The sequence below is a fragment of the Pollachius pollachius genome (genome assembly GCF_949987615.1).
Source record: "Pollachius pollachius genome assembly, chromosome: 2".
Lineage (NCBI taxonomy): Eukaryota > Metazoa > Chordata > Actinopteri > Gadiformes > Gadidae > Pollachius > Pollachius pollachius.
In genome coordinates, this window is record NC_136935.1 from 18,423,161 (window position 1) to 18,439,377 (window position 16,217).

The 16,217-nt window shown below is 46.4% G+C and overlaps 2 protein-coding genes across 3 annotated transcripts in view; both read left to right on the plus strand.

Moving 5' to 3' along the window:
• ehbp1 (EH domain binding protein 1) overlaps window positions 1-8,148 on the plus strand; it is a 131,376-nt gene extending 123,228 nt beyond the window's left edge. For both annotated transcript variants that reach the window (XM_079758726.1, XM_079758727.1), the window contains 2 exons: window positions 6,401-6,515; window positions 7,151-8,148. In XM_079758726.1, coding sequence (XP_079614852.1) covers window positions 6,401-6,515; window positions 7,151-7,238 — 203 coding nt within the window. In that variant the 3' untranslated portion in view covers window positions 7,239-8,148. The remainder of the gene's footprint in view (window positions 1-6,400; window positions 6,516-7,150) is intronic.
• A 6,118-nt stretch (window positions 8,149-14,266) lies between these two features.
• otx1 (orthodenticle homeobox 1) lies at window positions 14,267-16,217 on the plus strand (the record flags this gene model as incomplete). Its single annotated transcript, XM_079758674.1, has 3 exons — window positions 14,267-14,394; window positions 14,625-14,776; window positions 15,393-16,217. Exons 1-3 carry the CDS (start codon window positions 14,298-14,300, stop codon window positions 16,215-16,217), a joined length of 1,074 nt encoding a protein of 357 aa, XP_079614800.1. The 5' UTR covers window positions 14,267-14,297.

Here is a 16,217-nt window from a genome sequence, read left to right on the forward strand (position 1 = left end):
AAGCGTTCCCGATGGCGTGCGCCCAGTGGCTTTCCTTCGACTGTGTTGTCCTTTTAAAGCGAGGACTGGTCCTGTGACCCCCTATAGTATGCTCTCCCTTCTGCTTCCCGTAGCAGCAGGACGGTCTATGAATTCATCCACGTTCTCCTGATGACTGCTTAGGAGGGGTTTCTGCCTGTGATACGTGATCAATGCTATCTGTCTCCTGGCTAGGCCTGAATAGTCAATGGCTGATTTGAAACCTAGCCGCGGCCAGGCTAAGTGAGAGGCAGTGGGTGGGGGGATAAAGAAGTTCTATTATTGGAGTTTTGTTCTCTCTCCAGGCTGTGCGGCAGCTGAGAACGCAGCCATTGTGCTGCATCAAAGTTGTCGGGGTGAGCCAATGGACTGAAATCCCTTTCTCCACCGTCTCCGCTATGGGAAAATGAACCTTTAGCCAATCAATGCTAATTGATTTTGCCGTTCGACATTGAACCACGCACACTCCCCTAAAACCTAGCGGTGGCGCTCAGAGACACCCATGGTCATTTGGCCAGGCGGCTGATAAGCTACCTGCTCCCTGATAAATCAATTGTAATTAGCAAGGGGGAGGAAGCGGTCCGGTAGGGAGGGGGGGTGTGTGTGTGTGTGTGTGTGTGTTTTTGTGTGTGTCTGGGTGTGTGTGTGTGTGTGTGTGCGTGTTCGTGTGTGTGCGTGTGTCTGTGTCTGTGTGGTCTGTCAATCCCCCTGTCTCTCTGATATAGTCTTCTCCTAAACAAGAAGGGAACTGAATATTTGTTAGTGATGATCCTTTCAGTGATGCTTTGTTTTTGAGCACCGAGTGCCGAAGCATTCATCTCTTTCAAGCCTCATACACATTTAAAGCACTTTGTTTTGCCTGGATTGTATATTCTACATCCATCGCTGGGTGGATTGGAGGTTTTGAGTTATGGTTCTTTGTGGTGTGATGAAAAGGAACCACAAAAAAACTCTACACAAGGTATGTCCCGGTACCTGAATGATATAATTATTATAACAGCTTATTAACATAACCCCAGTATTTTATGTTGGAAAGTTTGGTATTGATTAGTGCCTTTTGATATGTTTTTTTTTTAAATATTGTGTTATTGTGTTTATTGGCTCATACTTGGCACAGGATACAAAAGAAACAGACAATTTAGCTTTTTCTTTGAAGTAGAAAAGAGGACCAAACTTAAAAGCTGTGCCATATCCTCTTTCCTCCAGAGATACCTGATATTCCTGCTTCTTGAGAAGGAAATGTTTTTACTTTTTTATACTGTGTCTGTATTTGTATGCATGTGCGCTTGCAGAGTTGTAAAAACGTCTTAACACTGCTTACCTGATCCAAGATGGCTTCTTCATCTTCCTAGCCAGTCCCACGCCCACTTACAAACACGCATAATGCACCCTACGCCTCAAACTCAACACAACTACACGCTTAGACACAACTTATTATGACGGCCCATACTGTACCTTGAAACCAGCTCATGTGTGTTTGTGCCTGTATGGGTATGGGTGCGTGCGTCTGTGTACAAAAGCCGTTGCTTGTGGTACATACAAGGATTTGAAAGGGGACGCCCTCTCGTTGTCTAAACAGGATTTATGCACAGCCCGGGCCCCCTGCTACCGTTTGATTTGATAAGCTTTTTTTATATTTTTAAAATCAATATGTAATCCTATGCAGAGGCTTAGCCCCTCACACTCCCCACCCCCTCACATGTGTAAATCTATCTGGGCTTTGTGGCGCGTCAGGCCAGTGTGCTCCAGACCCTGATTGATAAGGTACACCGCCTATCACATGGGCCTCGCTTCATGATGTCAACTCTTTCAGGGCAACACACAGCACTCTCAGGAGTACAACCTGTCCCAAGGAACCCCCTCTAGGGAATTGAAGGGTTTAGGTTTTAAACAGAGAACATAATGATTTTGGATGTTTCTATACGTTTAGAGGTTTGGCAAGAATAAAATTTGACTCTGCCTTCATGGCACATGCTTTTAATTTTCTGTATGATATATATGTATTTGAATAAAGTACAACTTGCTGTTGGCTGAGCGTTGTAACACAGTAGAATGGCTGTGAGTAAATACACAGACACATTCTGTTACGGAGCGTAACCGCTTAGAAAACGTCTCATGTCATACATATTGCCGTATAAATGAACTTACAGCTCATGACTTTGTTTTTTCTTTACATTGATGTCAGTGACAGAAACGGTCTGGTTATGTTATGGGAAATCAGGATGATGAACAAGAAGCATCGGTTAAGGGGCTGTTTTTTTTGTTATTGTTATTTCTATGAATGACACAGAGCTTGGTGTTTTAAGCCATCTTGGCCCCGGTGCGCTCCCTCCTACCGCACCCCCTTTGTCTCCTGATGCCATTTGGCCCCTGGCCAAAACACACGGCAGACCCTTCCACCGTCAAGAGACAATATAGAGATGAAGAGGGGAGAGAGACATACAAACAGACATGTAGAACTAGAGAGGGAGGGACACACACAGACGAGAGGGAGAGCCTCACAGAGGCTGAGAGAGAGACAGGAAAGTCCTCAATTGTTTTAGTACCTGCTTTGAACTACTCTCGATAAACTCTGATATGAGCCATTCAATCTGTGTGTGTGTGTGTGTGTGTGTGTGTGTGTGTGTGTGTGAGAGCAGAATGTGGTTGAATTTGGGGCAGCACTGCACACAATCTTTCTGTGTCTGTCCTCCCGCTATCTTGTGTCCATCTCTCTCTCTCTCTCTCTCTCTCTCTCTCTCTTTCTCTCTCTCTCTCCCTTTAAGAAGGGTATGGGAGCAGTTTGCACACTTGAATACATTTAGGCTTGTGTGCAGTGTGTGGGGGGGGGCGTATTTGAACCGTCACATTCCTGTGTGGCTTGTGCATACTCACATGGTTACCATTCTGCCAGGGCTGTCTGAATAAGCAGCGACCATGTGAGTCTCAACGTGACACGCCCCCATCAGAAGGGGGTGGGGGGTTGGTTCTTAATCCACAAGAATTGCACTCTGCCTTTTTTCTCACCCTCAATCACTCTATAAGTGACTCTCTCTGTCTCCCGTCCGCTCTTCCTCTATTTCTGTCTTTCATGTCTCTTCTCTCTATCCCTCTCAGTATCTCTCTCTCTCTCTCTTTCCATCGCTGTCTCTTTTTTTCTCTCTCGCCCTCTGTCTCTCGTTCTCTTCCTGATTTGCTGCCCTCCCTCTTTATATGGTGGGCGGTGGTGTGTGTTGTGTTTTTTTTCCCCCTGGGTTTCTTGTTACCCAGAGTGCTTTGCTCCCATCTCTGTTCGGTCTCCATTATTGTTTACCTTCCTAATGAGGGGGGCGGGACTCGGCTACCTCTGACTGACAGCAGTACTTTACCCCAATTCTGTGCTGCTAACAACCCCCCCCCTTAACTGCCAACCACCTGACCTTAGCTTTCTGCCCTCGATGTTCTCAAGGAGCAATACTTTTTCAGTGATTATTGTATTTTACTTGGTTCTGTTTGGTACGTTCTTTTGTCTTAAAAGCTGTTGATCCGTTTCTTGTGGACTCTTGAGATGGATTTAAGAAGGATATTCTAGTATAGCGATCAACTTGAGTACTGACCTAGAACTAGTGACTTCTATGGACCAGTTAGTATACTACTCTTTCCACTCAAATTCCTTTTCTTCCCTTTGCTAATTGTTTTTTTTTATTAAACGGTAAACATTAGAGCTCTCTACATTTTTGGCATATTTGAAGTATTAGTCTGTCTTCAAAGGGCCACGATTAAGAAGGATTTCCCAGAGAGAGAGGGAAGGGGAGGGAATGAAAGGGGAGAAATTAGAGGAGAAATAAGGAATGAAAGCACCAAGGAGGAAGAGCCAAATATTGGGACTGTGTTCATTTCGCTCTGTGGTCGACTTCAAAGGGATGACCAGGACCAATGAAAAAAGAGCTTTCAGGACAAACACACTGAGCACAGCATGACACACAAACCCAGCCTCTCACTCCCACACACACACAACACAGAGCAAAGCACAACTTGACCCAACAAGCAGAGGGGAGGGGGGGATATTTATTTTTAATAAAGCCATGCTTTATTTTTTGGGGGGGTGACATTTTACAGCTTTCTTTTTTCTGTGGGAATCAATAGGCGGTTAAATATTGATAGAGGGTTGAAGTTAAACGCTCCCTACAAGCCACAGAAGTCAAACGCCGCTCGGCCACATTTGAATCCTCACAGGGACAATGAAACCCCTCTCTGCCACGCTCTCTCTCTCTCTCTCTCCCTCTCTCTCTCTCTCTCTCTCTCTCTGTTTCTTTCCTTCTATCTTTCTCTCTCTCCCACTCTCACTCTCTCTCTGTTTCTCCCTGTGTCTTTCCCTCTATCTTTCTCTCTGTATCTCCCGAGCTTTAAATATGACCAGGAAGTTTGAGTTCATAGAAATGTAATTCTGATGTTCCTCAACACTATGATTCCAATCTACAGAACCTTAAATAGTATTTATCACATCTTTGTCAGTTGTTTCTTCTGTTTGCCCCCTGCTTGGGGTTTTAATCTGACTCCCTCCTCCATGATGTTGGTCACTTTAGCAGATGGGTCTTTATATACTATTAATATATATATTTTAGTAAGTAGATGGAGCAGAGAGGGATGTCCTCACTGAGCCTGAAAGCATCCTATATGTGTAAATGTAATGTTGGACGACAGATGTTTGAACCAACAGTGGCTCAGCTGGGGGGGCCGGGGCCCACCTGCTCCCTCTGGGCCCCCCTCCACCTGAGGAACTGGAACACGCCACAGCCCATCCATGTAGCCCTAGCCATTAGGCTGTGTGTTTGTTAATCAGGGCATTAGGCTCTGGTGACGCAGAGTGGCTCTCAGGTGGGACCACTCCCCCCTCTAGGGCAGTTGGGATCCTAGGAGCCGCTTCGCATCAAAGGGACTCTGGCAGGGCTGGTCATAGTCTGCACTCAGTGGTCAGCTAACTGGTAGATGAACGTAGATGGACAGCACCAATGGAGGAGACCCAAGGCTCGCCACATGCGCAAACTCAGTAAGGTTTCGTGTTGGAATTTCATTTCATGTATGACATTTGGCGGCAAAACTCGAAATTAATGCTGAATATGAAGCTAACTGATGTGGGGTCTCGTCCAGTGTGCTCTCTGGAGCAATTTGCTGCGGAGCTACAAATACATGACACCCTGAGAAGAAACCAGAGGGTATTATGATATGAGCACTAATGATATAAATGTGCCTTTGCAGCCATTGTTTAAGTGTCATCTGTTTGAAAAGCTGCATCAATTAGCTGTTAGTGAGTGAGATGTGCTGTGATGTTGGGATGTGACGTCTCCTCCCTGGTGGGTAAGGTGAGTCCATACTGTCATTCACAGGTGTGTGACATGCAACACTTATCAATGGCGAAGCAACGTAGGGAGGAGAGGTTTCGGGGATCTTGGTTTCAAAATCTTGGTCTCTTCTTCTGCTCTTTTCTGTTCAAATCTCAATTTTTACCTCCAGCAGCTTTAATGGTAGATCTGATTGCACACTTTACATTATAAGAACACAAGAGTAGACAAGAAACACATGTTTAAATGTTTTCACTTTCATAGCTCACTGTTCCAGAGGAAGCTTGTCCCAACCCGATTTGTCCAGAGTGGAGCTCTACCTGGCCATGCCTGGCCACTCAAGGCAGTTAATTAGGGGCTGACCTTTGCCCCAGGCAGGGGCCAGTTCCCAGGCCCGGGCCTGTCTCCGGTCTGCGTTTGAGGAGGCGACCAAGCATTGAGTGATCTGAAGCTCTTTGGGGCACCTGCCGAAGCGTGTGACCACTTATGTCCTCCTGTGGTGACAACCTGCCTCTTGTTTGGGAAGCCTGGTCGGTAGTGCTCGGAGAGGTAGCTCCTCTGTGATAAAGGGCTCCGTGAGCCTTGAAACCGGCCACTAACCAGAGTCCTGCTCAGTCTCCAACCAGGGCGTGAACAAATGCACAATCGCAACGCAAAGTTCCAAAGGAGTATCTGTGTGAGTGTGTGTGTGTGTCTCTGTCTGTGTCTGTATGTACTTTAGGAGGATCCCGATTGGTTACCAAAAGTCAGTGTCTTAAAGTGTGCATAGACAATTTGCTGCTTGTGTTCAGCGTCCTGCAGCCGTCTACTTCCCTCTCACTTGACACCTTGAGTCAGATAAACATCCATCATCTCTGTACTTCTCACCAGTTTCATGGGATTACATTTGTTTCCAAAGAAACCTTGACCTAGGTCATACTCTGGGAGAAAAGTGTGCTTGTTTTCCACTTTGATTGATCAATCAAGGCAATTCAAGGTAATTCCAGGTCCTTGAAGATGAGCCATGAGCCACAGTCCATCACGGGGGTCCACAGCTCCTCCCCTGTTGACCGTTTTCCTCCCCGTTTGTTTGATGGCTACAGACTGGCAGAAGACAGAGGCCCAGAAGAGACGCGAGCAGCTGCTACTGGATGAACTGGTGATACTGGTGAACAAGCGAGACGCTCTGGTCAGAGACCTGGATGCACAGGAGAAACAGTGAGTGAACCCCTGCCCCACCTCCACACCAATACACAGACAGGCAGAAATACACCACCTTCACACCACCTCCACACCAACAGACAGACAGACAGACCAGTGCTCCCAAAAGGCCATGAGACCCCAGTAAAGGAAGGTCACATTGAATAGTCATTCATTATGCTTCATAGAAGTCATGATTCTCACAGTTGACCATTTAGCCTAACACATTTTAAACTTACTAAAATGAAAGGCTAGCTAAAGATTGCTCTAGTAGGTCTAAAAGTACTCTTTTGATAGCCTTGGGCTAGCTGTTAGCTAGGCCCTTCAGCTGATGGCTCAGTGGCTCTCACGCCCTGCACCGACGGCCATCGCTCCAGCGCACATCTGAGTGCGGGCACACCTGCATGGGCGGAGTCTGTGCGGGACCTGGCCCACGTTGGCAGCTCTCTCTGCCAATGGGGGCCGGCTCTGGGCCGGGTCAGAGGTCAACACCCACCCACCCGCCCACTGCTAGGCCGCTCCACAGGTGGGCGCAGTGGTGCCGGTTGCCGCGGTGCTCTAGCTGCGTAGCGGACACCCCCCATGCCCCATGCCCATCCTACCACCTGCACCCCACTCTGACCTTGTGACCTTTGCCCCCCCCTGTCCTACAGGGCGGAGGACGATGAGCACCTGGAGAGGATTCTGGAACAGAACAAAGGCAAGATGACCAAGAAGGAGGAGAAGTGTGTCCTCCAGTGATCGACAACAGACAAATGTAGCCCATATGATAATGTATTATTATTAATATTATGATGATTGTGGATGGAGTGGCTCTCCCAGAGGTTTTTACCCTGCTTCTTCAACCCTGACCTGGTTGTTGTTTTTGGTCTCAAGGCCTTTTGCCCGGTTTATACTGAACAAAACTCTCCTGATTATATACTGCCTTTTTATTTGACTGTACTTATTATTCTCTTAACCACAAAAGGTACGTGTGCTGCGTAATTGCACACCAGAGGTAAAGCGTAGCATGGACGGCTCCAATGAGACTCGACTGACAAGTATATGTTGCATCTTATAATGTTTGAACCCAACCCTGAGCTGTGTCATGGAAATGCACAATGTGTTTTGAATCATTTTTTAAATGTGTTACCGTTAAAGAGATGTGTTATTTCGAGGTACAACAAACGTTTTTTTCTGACATCTCAGTTGGGGGAAGTGTTAAAAAAACGAATGTTATAACGGTATCTTTAATTTACATTCATTACTTGACTGTGTAACTTTTAATTACTTCTATTCACAAAGTTTTTACTTTGTTGTAAAATGTCTTGAAGGGTAACACGTTATCCTTCATAAATCCCAACTTCCCCTTATTTACTCAAAAGCGTTTACCAACCAATTTGGAGCTGGATCCTGGTGATAGTGGACGGGAGAGCAAAGTGCTTTTAACCTTGTATTATTTTATCACAGCTTTGGCAAGGAACTTCCAAAAAAAATTTTTTTTTTCTTCTGGAATCACGCGGCCGAAAGTAAAATAAAAAATATTTATTGCGGTATTTCGTGAGAGCTGCTTGTAAAGTACCGTTATAATCATGCACACTCAACATCTTTGTATTTATTGTATAGTGGGGGGAAAACAATGCTTTCACGTGCGATATCTTTTAGTTCCACATTTGGCTGTCTTCATTTGTAAACATGATCTGTTTATTTATTCTGTCATAACCCAAGTCTTCAATAAAGATGATTTCATACTCCATTCATTTATATTGTCTTTGCTGCTTTAAGTTCCAATCGCCTGTTGTCTTTTCCCTTTGCACACAATTAAATGTTTCCATTATAAAGGATTTTTTTTTTGTTTTTGGCACGTTTTGTTATTCAACCTAAAATAAGGCAACATTGCGACAATCATTTCCGTGCCTTCTTAATTTATTGCGAAATATTTCACTGAATATTTTTGAATATAGGCCTAAATATAAAGACAGTGTGTCGCTTTTCATTTATTATTTATTTTGGTTGTACATAAACATCCCAGAAGAGCAACTAAGTGTTCTCGGTTGCTTAATTTCAAACAACAAAAGCTGTAAAGTGATTAAAAAGCAGCCGGCTGTCCGGTGCGTCTCAGGCTGCACCGCTCTTAAGAAACGCGCTTTATTATTATTATTATTAACTTCTTATTCTCCACTTCTCTCTGACTCCCGGGTGGGTAGCGCCTAGTTGTGAATTAGACTGAGCGTTACGTTCAACGTCCGGGTAGACCCCGCTCCTCGGATAGAGATTAAATAAATCACTTTGTAGCCCTTAAAGCAGTGCCTTCTCGGCCGGTCCTCCGCCGGGCTAAGCCAAGAGGACCGGGGAGGATCGGGTGGACCCGCTTCCCTCGGCTCAGTGAGGAGGATGGCTTGTGACAGCAGACGTCCTGCCTGCCTTGTTAATAGTTTCTGGTCACAACTCGGCTTGGCGCTCACTGTACATCCGTCCCCTAAGGCGCTTTGTTTTATTTGTATTATACTGCAGTTATCACGGGGGGCTGTAATCGGATGGATAAAGCGGCGCGTAATGGAGCTCACCCCACATTATACACCAGTATAATATATACTGGTGTATATATATATATATATATATATATATATATATATATATATATATATATATATATAATTTACAGCGTCTGTTTACTGCCACGAGAAACCAGCGAGCGCCTTCAAAAGGCACCGATAATGATAATAATAATAATAATAATGATAATAATAATGATGATAATAATAATGGTGATAATAATAATAATGATGATAATAATAATGATATGCAGCCTGCTGCTGGACATCTGAACAGACCATGACCGCCAGAAACATCATAGAGCAAATTATCTCGCTACTTATCTCTTTGAGATTCATTTAAATTGACACATTGAAGACGAATTGCATTACTTTTTTCTCTTGTCAAATTGTATATTAATGAAGACAGGCTAAATATTTTTTAATTTTCAGATTCTATTTTATTTTGTAGTTTATGTAGCCTACCGTTTAAATTGACAAGAAATACCAAAAAGAAAGCAGAATAATTTATTTCTCCATGCACTATTGTTTCTATAATAACATAGTGTCTGCGAGGCCTGAATAATCCAACCGAGGCACCCCATCCGTGTCATGACAGACAATTAACATTACATTTTATACAAATAAAATGAATAAAGAATCCAATGTTTCTTACCTCTGTCACATGTCAGAGCAGCTCGTGTGATGCTCCTGTGGAAGTGCTGTGTTGCAGATGAGATGTGAGCTATATTACAGTGTGTACCAGCGGTCTGAAAGGCGCACTGAAACCCGGGGCTTGGGTTCTCCAGCCTCGTGGTGACGACAGTCCTCGGGCCAGAGGATGGATTATCTCCTGAGCATTGTGTCTGGAGCACTTTGATGTCTCCGGCCTCCCTCGCAGGTGCGGAGCCCTGGTCCGCGGCCGGACGTCTTCCCTGCGCCCCAAACGGTACCAAATGAACCCTCTCCACGTCCCTCTCTCCCGGCTCTTTACAATATCCTATTTTATGCATCGACGTTTTAATAAGCACCGACAACATCCGCGGAGCCGCCACTGCAATCCTGCCGGCTAAAGGAACCTTTCCCCCTCCTCTCCTGCTCCCTAATCCCAGGCTTTACCAGCTCAGCATTAAGAAAAACCGACTGCAATTTGGGATTAGACAAAATACTCTTATTACAAAAGGTTGGTGCAACTTGATAACTTGATACTTGTTCAGGATTTATCTCGGGGTCTTACATCAGGAAAAGCAAAAATAATTCTGGGGGACAGAACAGAATAACGTGTGGCTTTGTGTTGTTGTTGTGTCATCGTGTGTGTGTGTGTGTGTGTGTGTGTGTGTGTGTGTGTGTGTGTGTGTGTGTGTGTGTGTGTGTGTGTGTGTGTGTGTGTGTGTGTGTGTGTGTGCGTGTGTTGAATGTGGTGCATAACTTAACCAGGCTCGGTGTTCCTGGTGAGGGCGGTGGGTGAGAGGCTGGCTGATGGAATTTCGTTCATAGTTTGGCCTTAAGTTGGGCCCCGGGGCCCTCTGGCTGATTAGAGACTGGAGAAAGCTGGGCCCCCCCCGCTCCCCAGCACCACTGCCTTCACACAACTAAAATAACCCGGGTCCTTTTGGTCTGCCGACCATTGAGGGCTTACGGCGGCGCCTAGATTGTCTCTCAAAGTGCTCTCGTCGATGACTTTAAAGTTGTATAGGACAAGCAAAGCCTCCCCTCTGATTGGACGAACCCACATGAGTAAGAAATGTAATTTCGTTCCTGTGGCGGTCTCTCTCTTTGAACATTAGCTCGCTTTCAGCTCGGGCCGCAATTAGAAGAGTTGATTTTGAGGCCTCGTGGTGTCCTGAGAACATCTCCGCGACCCCCCGCTCCAACGAGAGGGACCACCGCCGCCTCCCCAGGCTGCTCCCACAGCTCGGCCTCAGAGGCTGTAGTCTCGGCCTCAGAGGATGTAGACACATTGGTTTGAGCATAAAACGCTCTTTGATTCAGTGATCGCAGTTCTCTTTGAGTCCTTGATTTCATTTTTCATTTTCTCGTGGAGATTCTGGTGGATTATTCTCCCCGTTCCCTCAGTGTGTCCGAGGTCGGTCCCTGTTAAACTTTGCGTAAACCATCCTCAAATGTCTTTCTAAGTGGGGATTTCATCTCATTCATATGCATTAGCCCGGGTTAACAATACAATTTAAAATAGTTACATCTACTTCTCCCATATTTGGTTTAATTATTTTTCTGATAGTCTGTATATTATAAAATTGGTTATTTTATTTTTAAAAAGAAATAGTCCCACGCTATCTATTATTTCCTCAGCGTTTCAAGACATCCAGAAAGCAGTGGTTTACTACTGCTGTTGTTCTCAAACAACTCAACTAAAGCTTCTCCTCACATCTATAATTACCTTCATCATTTACTCTTGGGTTACATATCCGTCATTTTGGATCGAAAATGTAAAAATATGCCTATTTGCTACGTTAAATATGTAATTATTTTATTTCGAAGTAATGACGTATACTTTCTAATTACTAATTTATTCTAATTTAAGTAATTAGCCTAGCCTACATTCTAATTGTTGTTGGGAAAAAACATATACTAGGCTCGCACTAACTCTGCTTTATACTAACTTTACTTAATCTATTATTTTCTGCTGGGCCGACAGGATGATTTGATATGTTGTTGTGGTGCCACTTCAACAGAACATACGTTTTCATTAAGAGCCCATATCTTTAGTTTAAGATCCACTATGTAACTATCAGGTTGTTTGGGTTGATCTTTGCTGCTATTTCATCCACTTTCTCCACTTCACGGACTTTTAAATGCCTTAAATAGGAATACAGAAACACAGCTCATACGCTGTGTGGAGGCGCTTTGGGCCCATGGAGGATTTCCATCTTGCTCAGATCAGTCCGGACCGACGGGGGAGGGGCTTACCAGCCTGTTCCCCTGCGCCGATTGGCTGTCACTTCTGCCTGTCATTACACAAGTGGTCCCTGATTGGCTCGGAGCGGGCGGAACGGCAGGTGCCCTATGCTCATAGAGGGGTGGGGAAGTGAGAAGGTGATCAATCCCCACCGTCTACACTAGCCCCTTAACACAGTGACACACACACACAACCACCAGCCCGGGCAAATTAGTTTGTTTTATTTGGTCGGAAATCCCGGAAACATTTGGCACCACGACACAGGAGGACGTGGATGCACGTGTCGGTGATCAGTTTGGCTCAGTCTGGTCTTCATGTTCCTCGGCGATCTGCTGTATTTGTTTTCAAGTGAGTCGACGGGCTTCCCTTCCGTACTTCCTCTACTTCTGGATATTTACTCTGCTGCTGCTGGCCTCCTGCAAGGCTCCCGGACGGACGCCTCGGACAAGGGAAGGATCCCCCAAAGGTAGGCCACTTCGTCAGAGATGTCAACATAACAAGGACTCTTATATCTGGTTCTGTGTTCAGTGGAGAGAGCGAGCTGCGGGGTGACAATAACCAGTGGAAATGGGACAGGGTCGCTGCAAAGGGAGTTGGAAAGTTGCCTAATTTAATAATCAATGTGTGTATGTGTTTCCATTCATCCCTAATATTCCTGTGACATTATCAGAAGGGTCTATTAATGGTCACGACGATTACCAACAAGCAAAATGAGTTAAATGCAGGTGACTAATACAGATACCCTGAGCCTATTTTTCTTATTTTATATTATTCCAATCCAGTCATGCATGTATGTGTTTCCTTGGAGGGCGACTTGCCATTCTAAAGTCTCGAGCACTTAGAGGAGATAATTGAAGAGGCGAGTTTGGGTTTTAGTTAATTTGTTTGGCTGATAAGGACCTTGTGAAGCGGCTCTCCCCGGAGGTTTCATCTCATTATAATTGAGTTCATTTGCAAGAAGAAGTCTCCTTTTCCACGTCGCTCATGCGATACTGAACACCAAGTTAGAGAGATGTCCCGCAGACCGCGGCGGCTCGAGCCCCTCCACCCATACGGCCTTATTGATCAGTGAAGTTAGATTTGGTCCTCATCGGGTCAGAGGATAAATATGGAATTCATGATAAATGTTGTGCTATTTATTTTTCTTAGAAATACAAATGTAAACGAAATAATTAAATTCAGTGGGCTTCTCCCTACTTTATTCAACAAAACGTATATGCCTAATTAAGTGGATATTGATTGCATATTGAAGTATAATTAAAGGTTTAGTAATGGCCTGTTTTTGCCGCTGTAAGGCCTATTATTAGTAAGGTTGTGGGTAAGATCCTGGCTGCCCTGAACGATGGGCTACAGGACTTATTGTGGACGTTGATTTATGAAAGACTCAAACTGCAAAGTGACCCCTGAAAAGGGAAATAAACGGATTCGTTTTAATAACTTCTGAAGCCACTTTGAGTTTTTGTCAGTTCATAATTTTGAATTGACCAAGAAACGAATTATGTGCGGTTACATGGAATTTAATCTACCATAACACATTACTGTTTACATGCAAATAGGGTTTTATTTTTACGTTCAAATATGAATTGTAAAGGGGTGTTTTTTTTTCTAATTTCCAGACTGAAACACATTATCTCAGAGTGTACATGCCTGCAATTTTTTTTTAAAGGCCCGACTCTTTCTGGGCTTAATAATAATAAATAATAAATGGCCTTCACATTATAAGGTCATGTCGGTGGTCCTCAGCAGTCATGTTGGGGCTATTGGGGATAACTACATGTCTCCATATTATTAATATTATTAACTTTGTTCGTGTTAATCTATGCCTGTTATAACCAAGTAATAGAGAACATTTATTTTTCATTTCCTATTTGTCGCTGCTCCTTCAACTTGTATATCATATATATTATTATATATTATAGGCTACCTATTTAAAATGTCGTTGAAATAGTGTAAAATACATGAACATTTGAATAGTATTTAAAAATTAACATTAAGCTTGTAAACGGTAAAGTGGATAGGTGAACTGTTATTATGCTCAAGGGTGTAAAAAAAAACCTGATCCATTCCAATCTAGCAAATCCTTGGAGATGTGTAAAACACAATCCATGATTATTTGAGCAGTCACATTTAATTAAGACAACAAAGGAGATTGTCCGCGTTTTTTATTTCGCCTGAACATAACGAAATGACCAACTGAGTGGCCTTCCTTTTTTTAATCTCCGCCTCTCCTCTGAAGCAACGTATATCTAATATTTATTTCTCTTTCGTTGATGTGCAGTAAACTGCATCGCCCCTTCTCCCGTCAAGCTGCAACATCGGGGGAAATCCAACTATTGGCAAGATCTGGGGGGACCCGTGACTGCCTCTAGCATGATGTCATACCTCAAACAGCCCCCCTACGGCATGAACGGCCTGGGGCTGAGCGGCACGGCCATGGACCTGCTGCACCCGTCAGTAGGATACCCAGGTAGGCTGGTGTGTGTGTGTGTGTGTGTGTGTGTGTGTGTGTGTGTGTGTGTGTGTGTGTGTGTGTGTGTGTGTGTGTGTGTGTGTGTGTGTGTGTTAGAATTACCTGTGTCATATAGGTGGCAAGTACCTTCAATTGTTAGTTAGGGATTTAGGCTATGGTCACAAAGTCTTTGAAATATTAGTGTGTGTGTTCCTTCATTAACAAGTGTCTTTGATGCTCCTCTCCAGCGACCCCCAGGAAGCAGCGCCGGGAGCGGACCACCTTCACCCGCTCCCAGCTGGACATCCTGGAGTCCCTGTTCGGTAAAACTCGCTACCCGGATATCTTCATGCGTGAGGAGGTGGCACTGAAGATCAACCTGCCAGAGTCCAGGGTGCAGGTAAACAACAACATCTGTACTTGCTATAGACTCATCAGTCCAAGATGAAATTGGGCAACGTGGCGCGTTACGATTTTCGGCTTCTGGTACAATATTTCTCACCCACACCTTTTGTACAGATCAGGTCAGACTATGAGCACATGTTGGTATCCTCTGCAGAGTGTTCTAGAGGGTGGGAGTTGGATAGACCTGGAGGGCTGTACTTTACCGCCTCTCCGTACTGTAGCAACGCATCGATCCCACGTGCCTCGTGGAGCTGGGTGTAGGGGGGGGGGGGTGGACCGAGGCCAGCCTTCCCCCAGCAACCTCCCGGTCTGAGGCTGCGTGTGAAACACAATGCTGGGCGCCGCGCGGCTCTAGAGTTACCCTGCTGAGCGGGGAAAGCTGATAGCCTGTTATCCTAGCGTGCCTTGTACCAGTTCCGACATTAGACCCTGACAGGCCCAGGCCGAAGAGGCCGGGGCAGAGCTGAACCCGCAGCCTTTATAACCCTCCATAGTGTCCTCCAACATGGCCGCTCTGCCTCCCTTTCCCCTCCGAGGGCCTGGCCCCTGGGCGTGTTGTGTGTGTTGCGTGTGTGCCGGTGGCTCACTCTGGGCGTGTGTTGTGCTCCTAGGTGTGGTTCAAGAACCGCCGGGCCAAGTGCCGGCAGCAGCAGCAGAGCGGCAGCAGCGCCAAGGCCCGGCCTGCCAAGAAGAAGTCGTCCCCGGCCCGTGAGAGCACGGGCTCGGAGAGCAGCGGGCAGTTCACCCCGCCCCCGGTCTCCAGCACCGGCTCCCTGTCCTCCTCCTCCTCCACCTCCTCCTCCTCGGCCAACCACGCTGGGGCGGCGGCGGCGGCGGCAGGGCTGCTCGGCGGCGGCGCCTCCTCCGCCTCCATCGGCGCCGTCTCCTCCATCTGGAGCCCGGCCATCTCCCCCGGCAACGGCCCCGCCGGGGCGGCGTCCGCGGGCGCGCCCCCGCTGCCCGAGCCGGGCCCGGCGGTGTCCAACGCCTCATGCATGCAGCGGTCGGTGGCGGGGGCCTCGGTGGCGGGCGCCTCCTCCTACCCCATGGCCTACAACCAGACGGCGGGCTACGGCCAGGGCTACCCCGCCCCCTCCGGCTCCTACTTCAGCGGGGTGGACTGCGGCTCCTACCTGGCCCCCATGCACTCCCACCACCACCACCACGCCCACCAGCTCAGCCCCATGGCAGCCTCGTCCATGCCGGGCCACCCGCACCACCACCACCACCACATCGGGCAGGCCTCTGCGGCAGGCCACCACCACCCCCACCACCCCCACCACCAGCCCTACGGCGGCTCCGGGCTGGCCTTCAATGGCTCGGACTGCCTGGATTACAAAGAGCAGACTGCCGCCTCCTCGTGGAAGCTCAACTTCAATGCCTCGGACTGCTTGGACTACAAGGACCAGGCCTCCTGGAGGTTCCAGGTCTTGTGA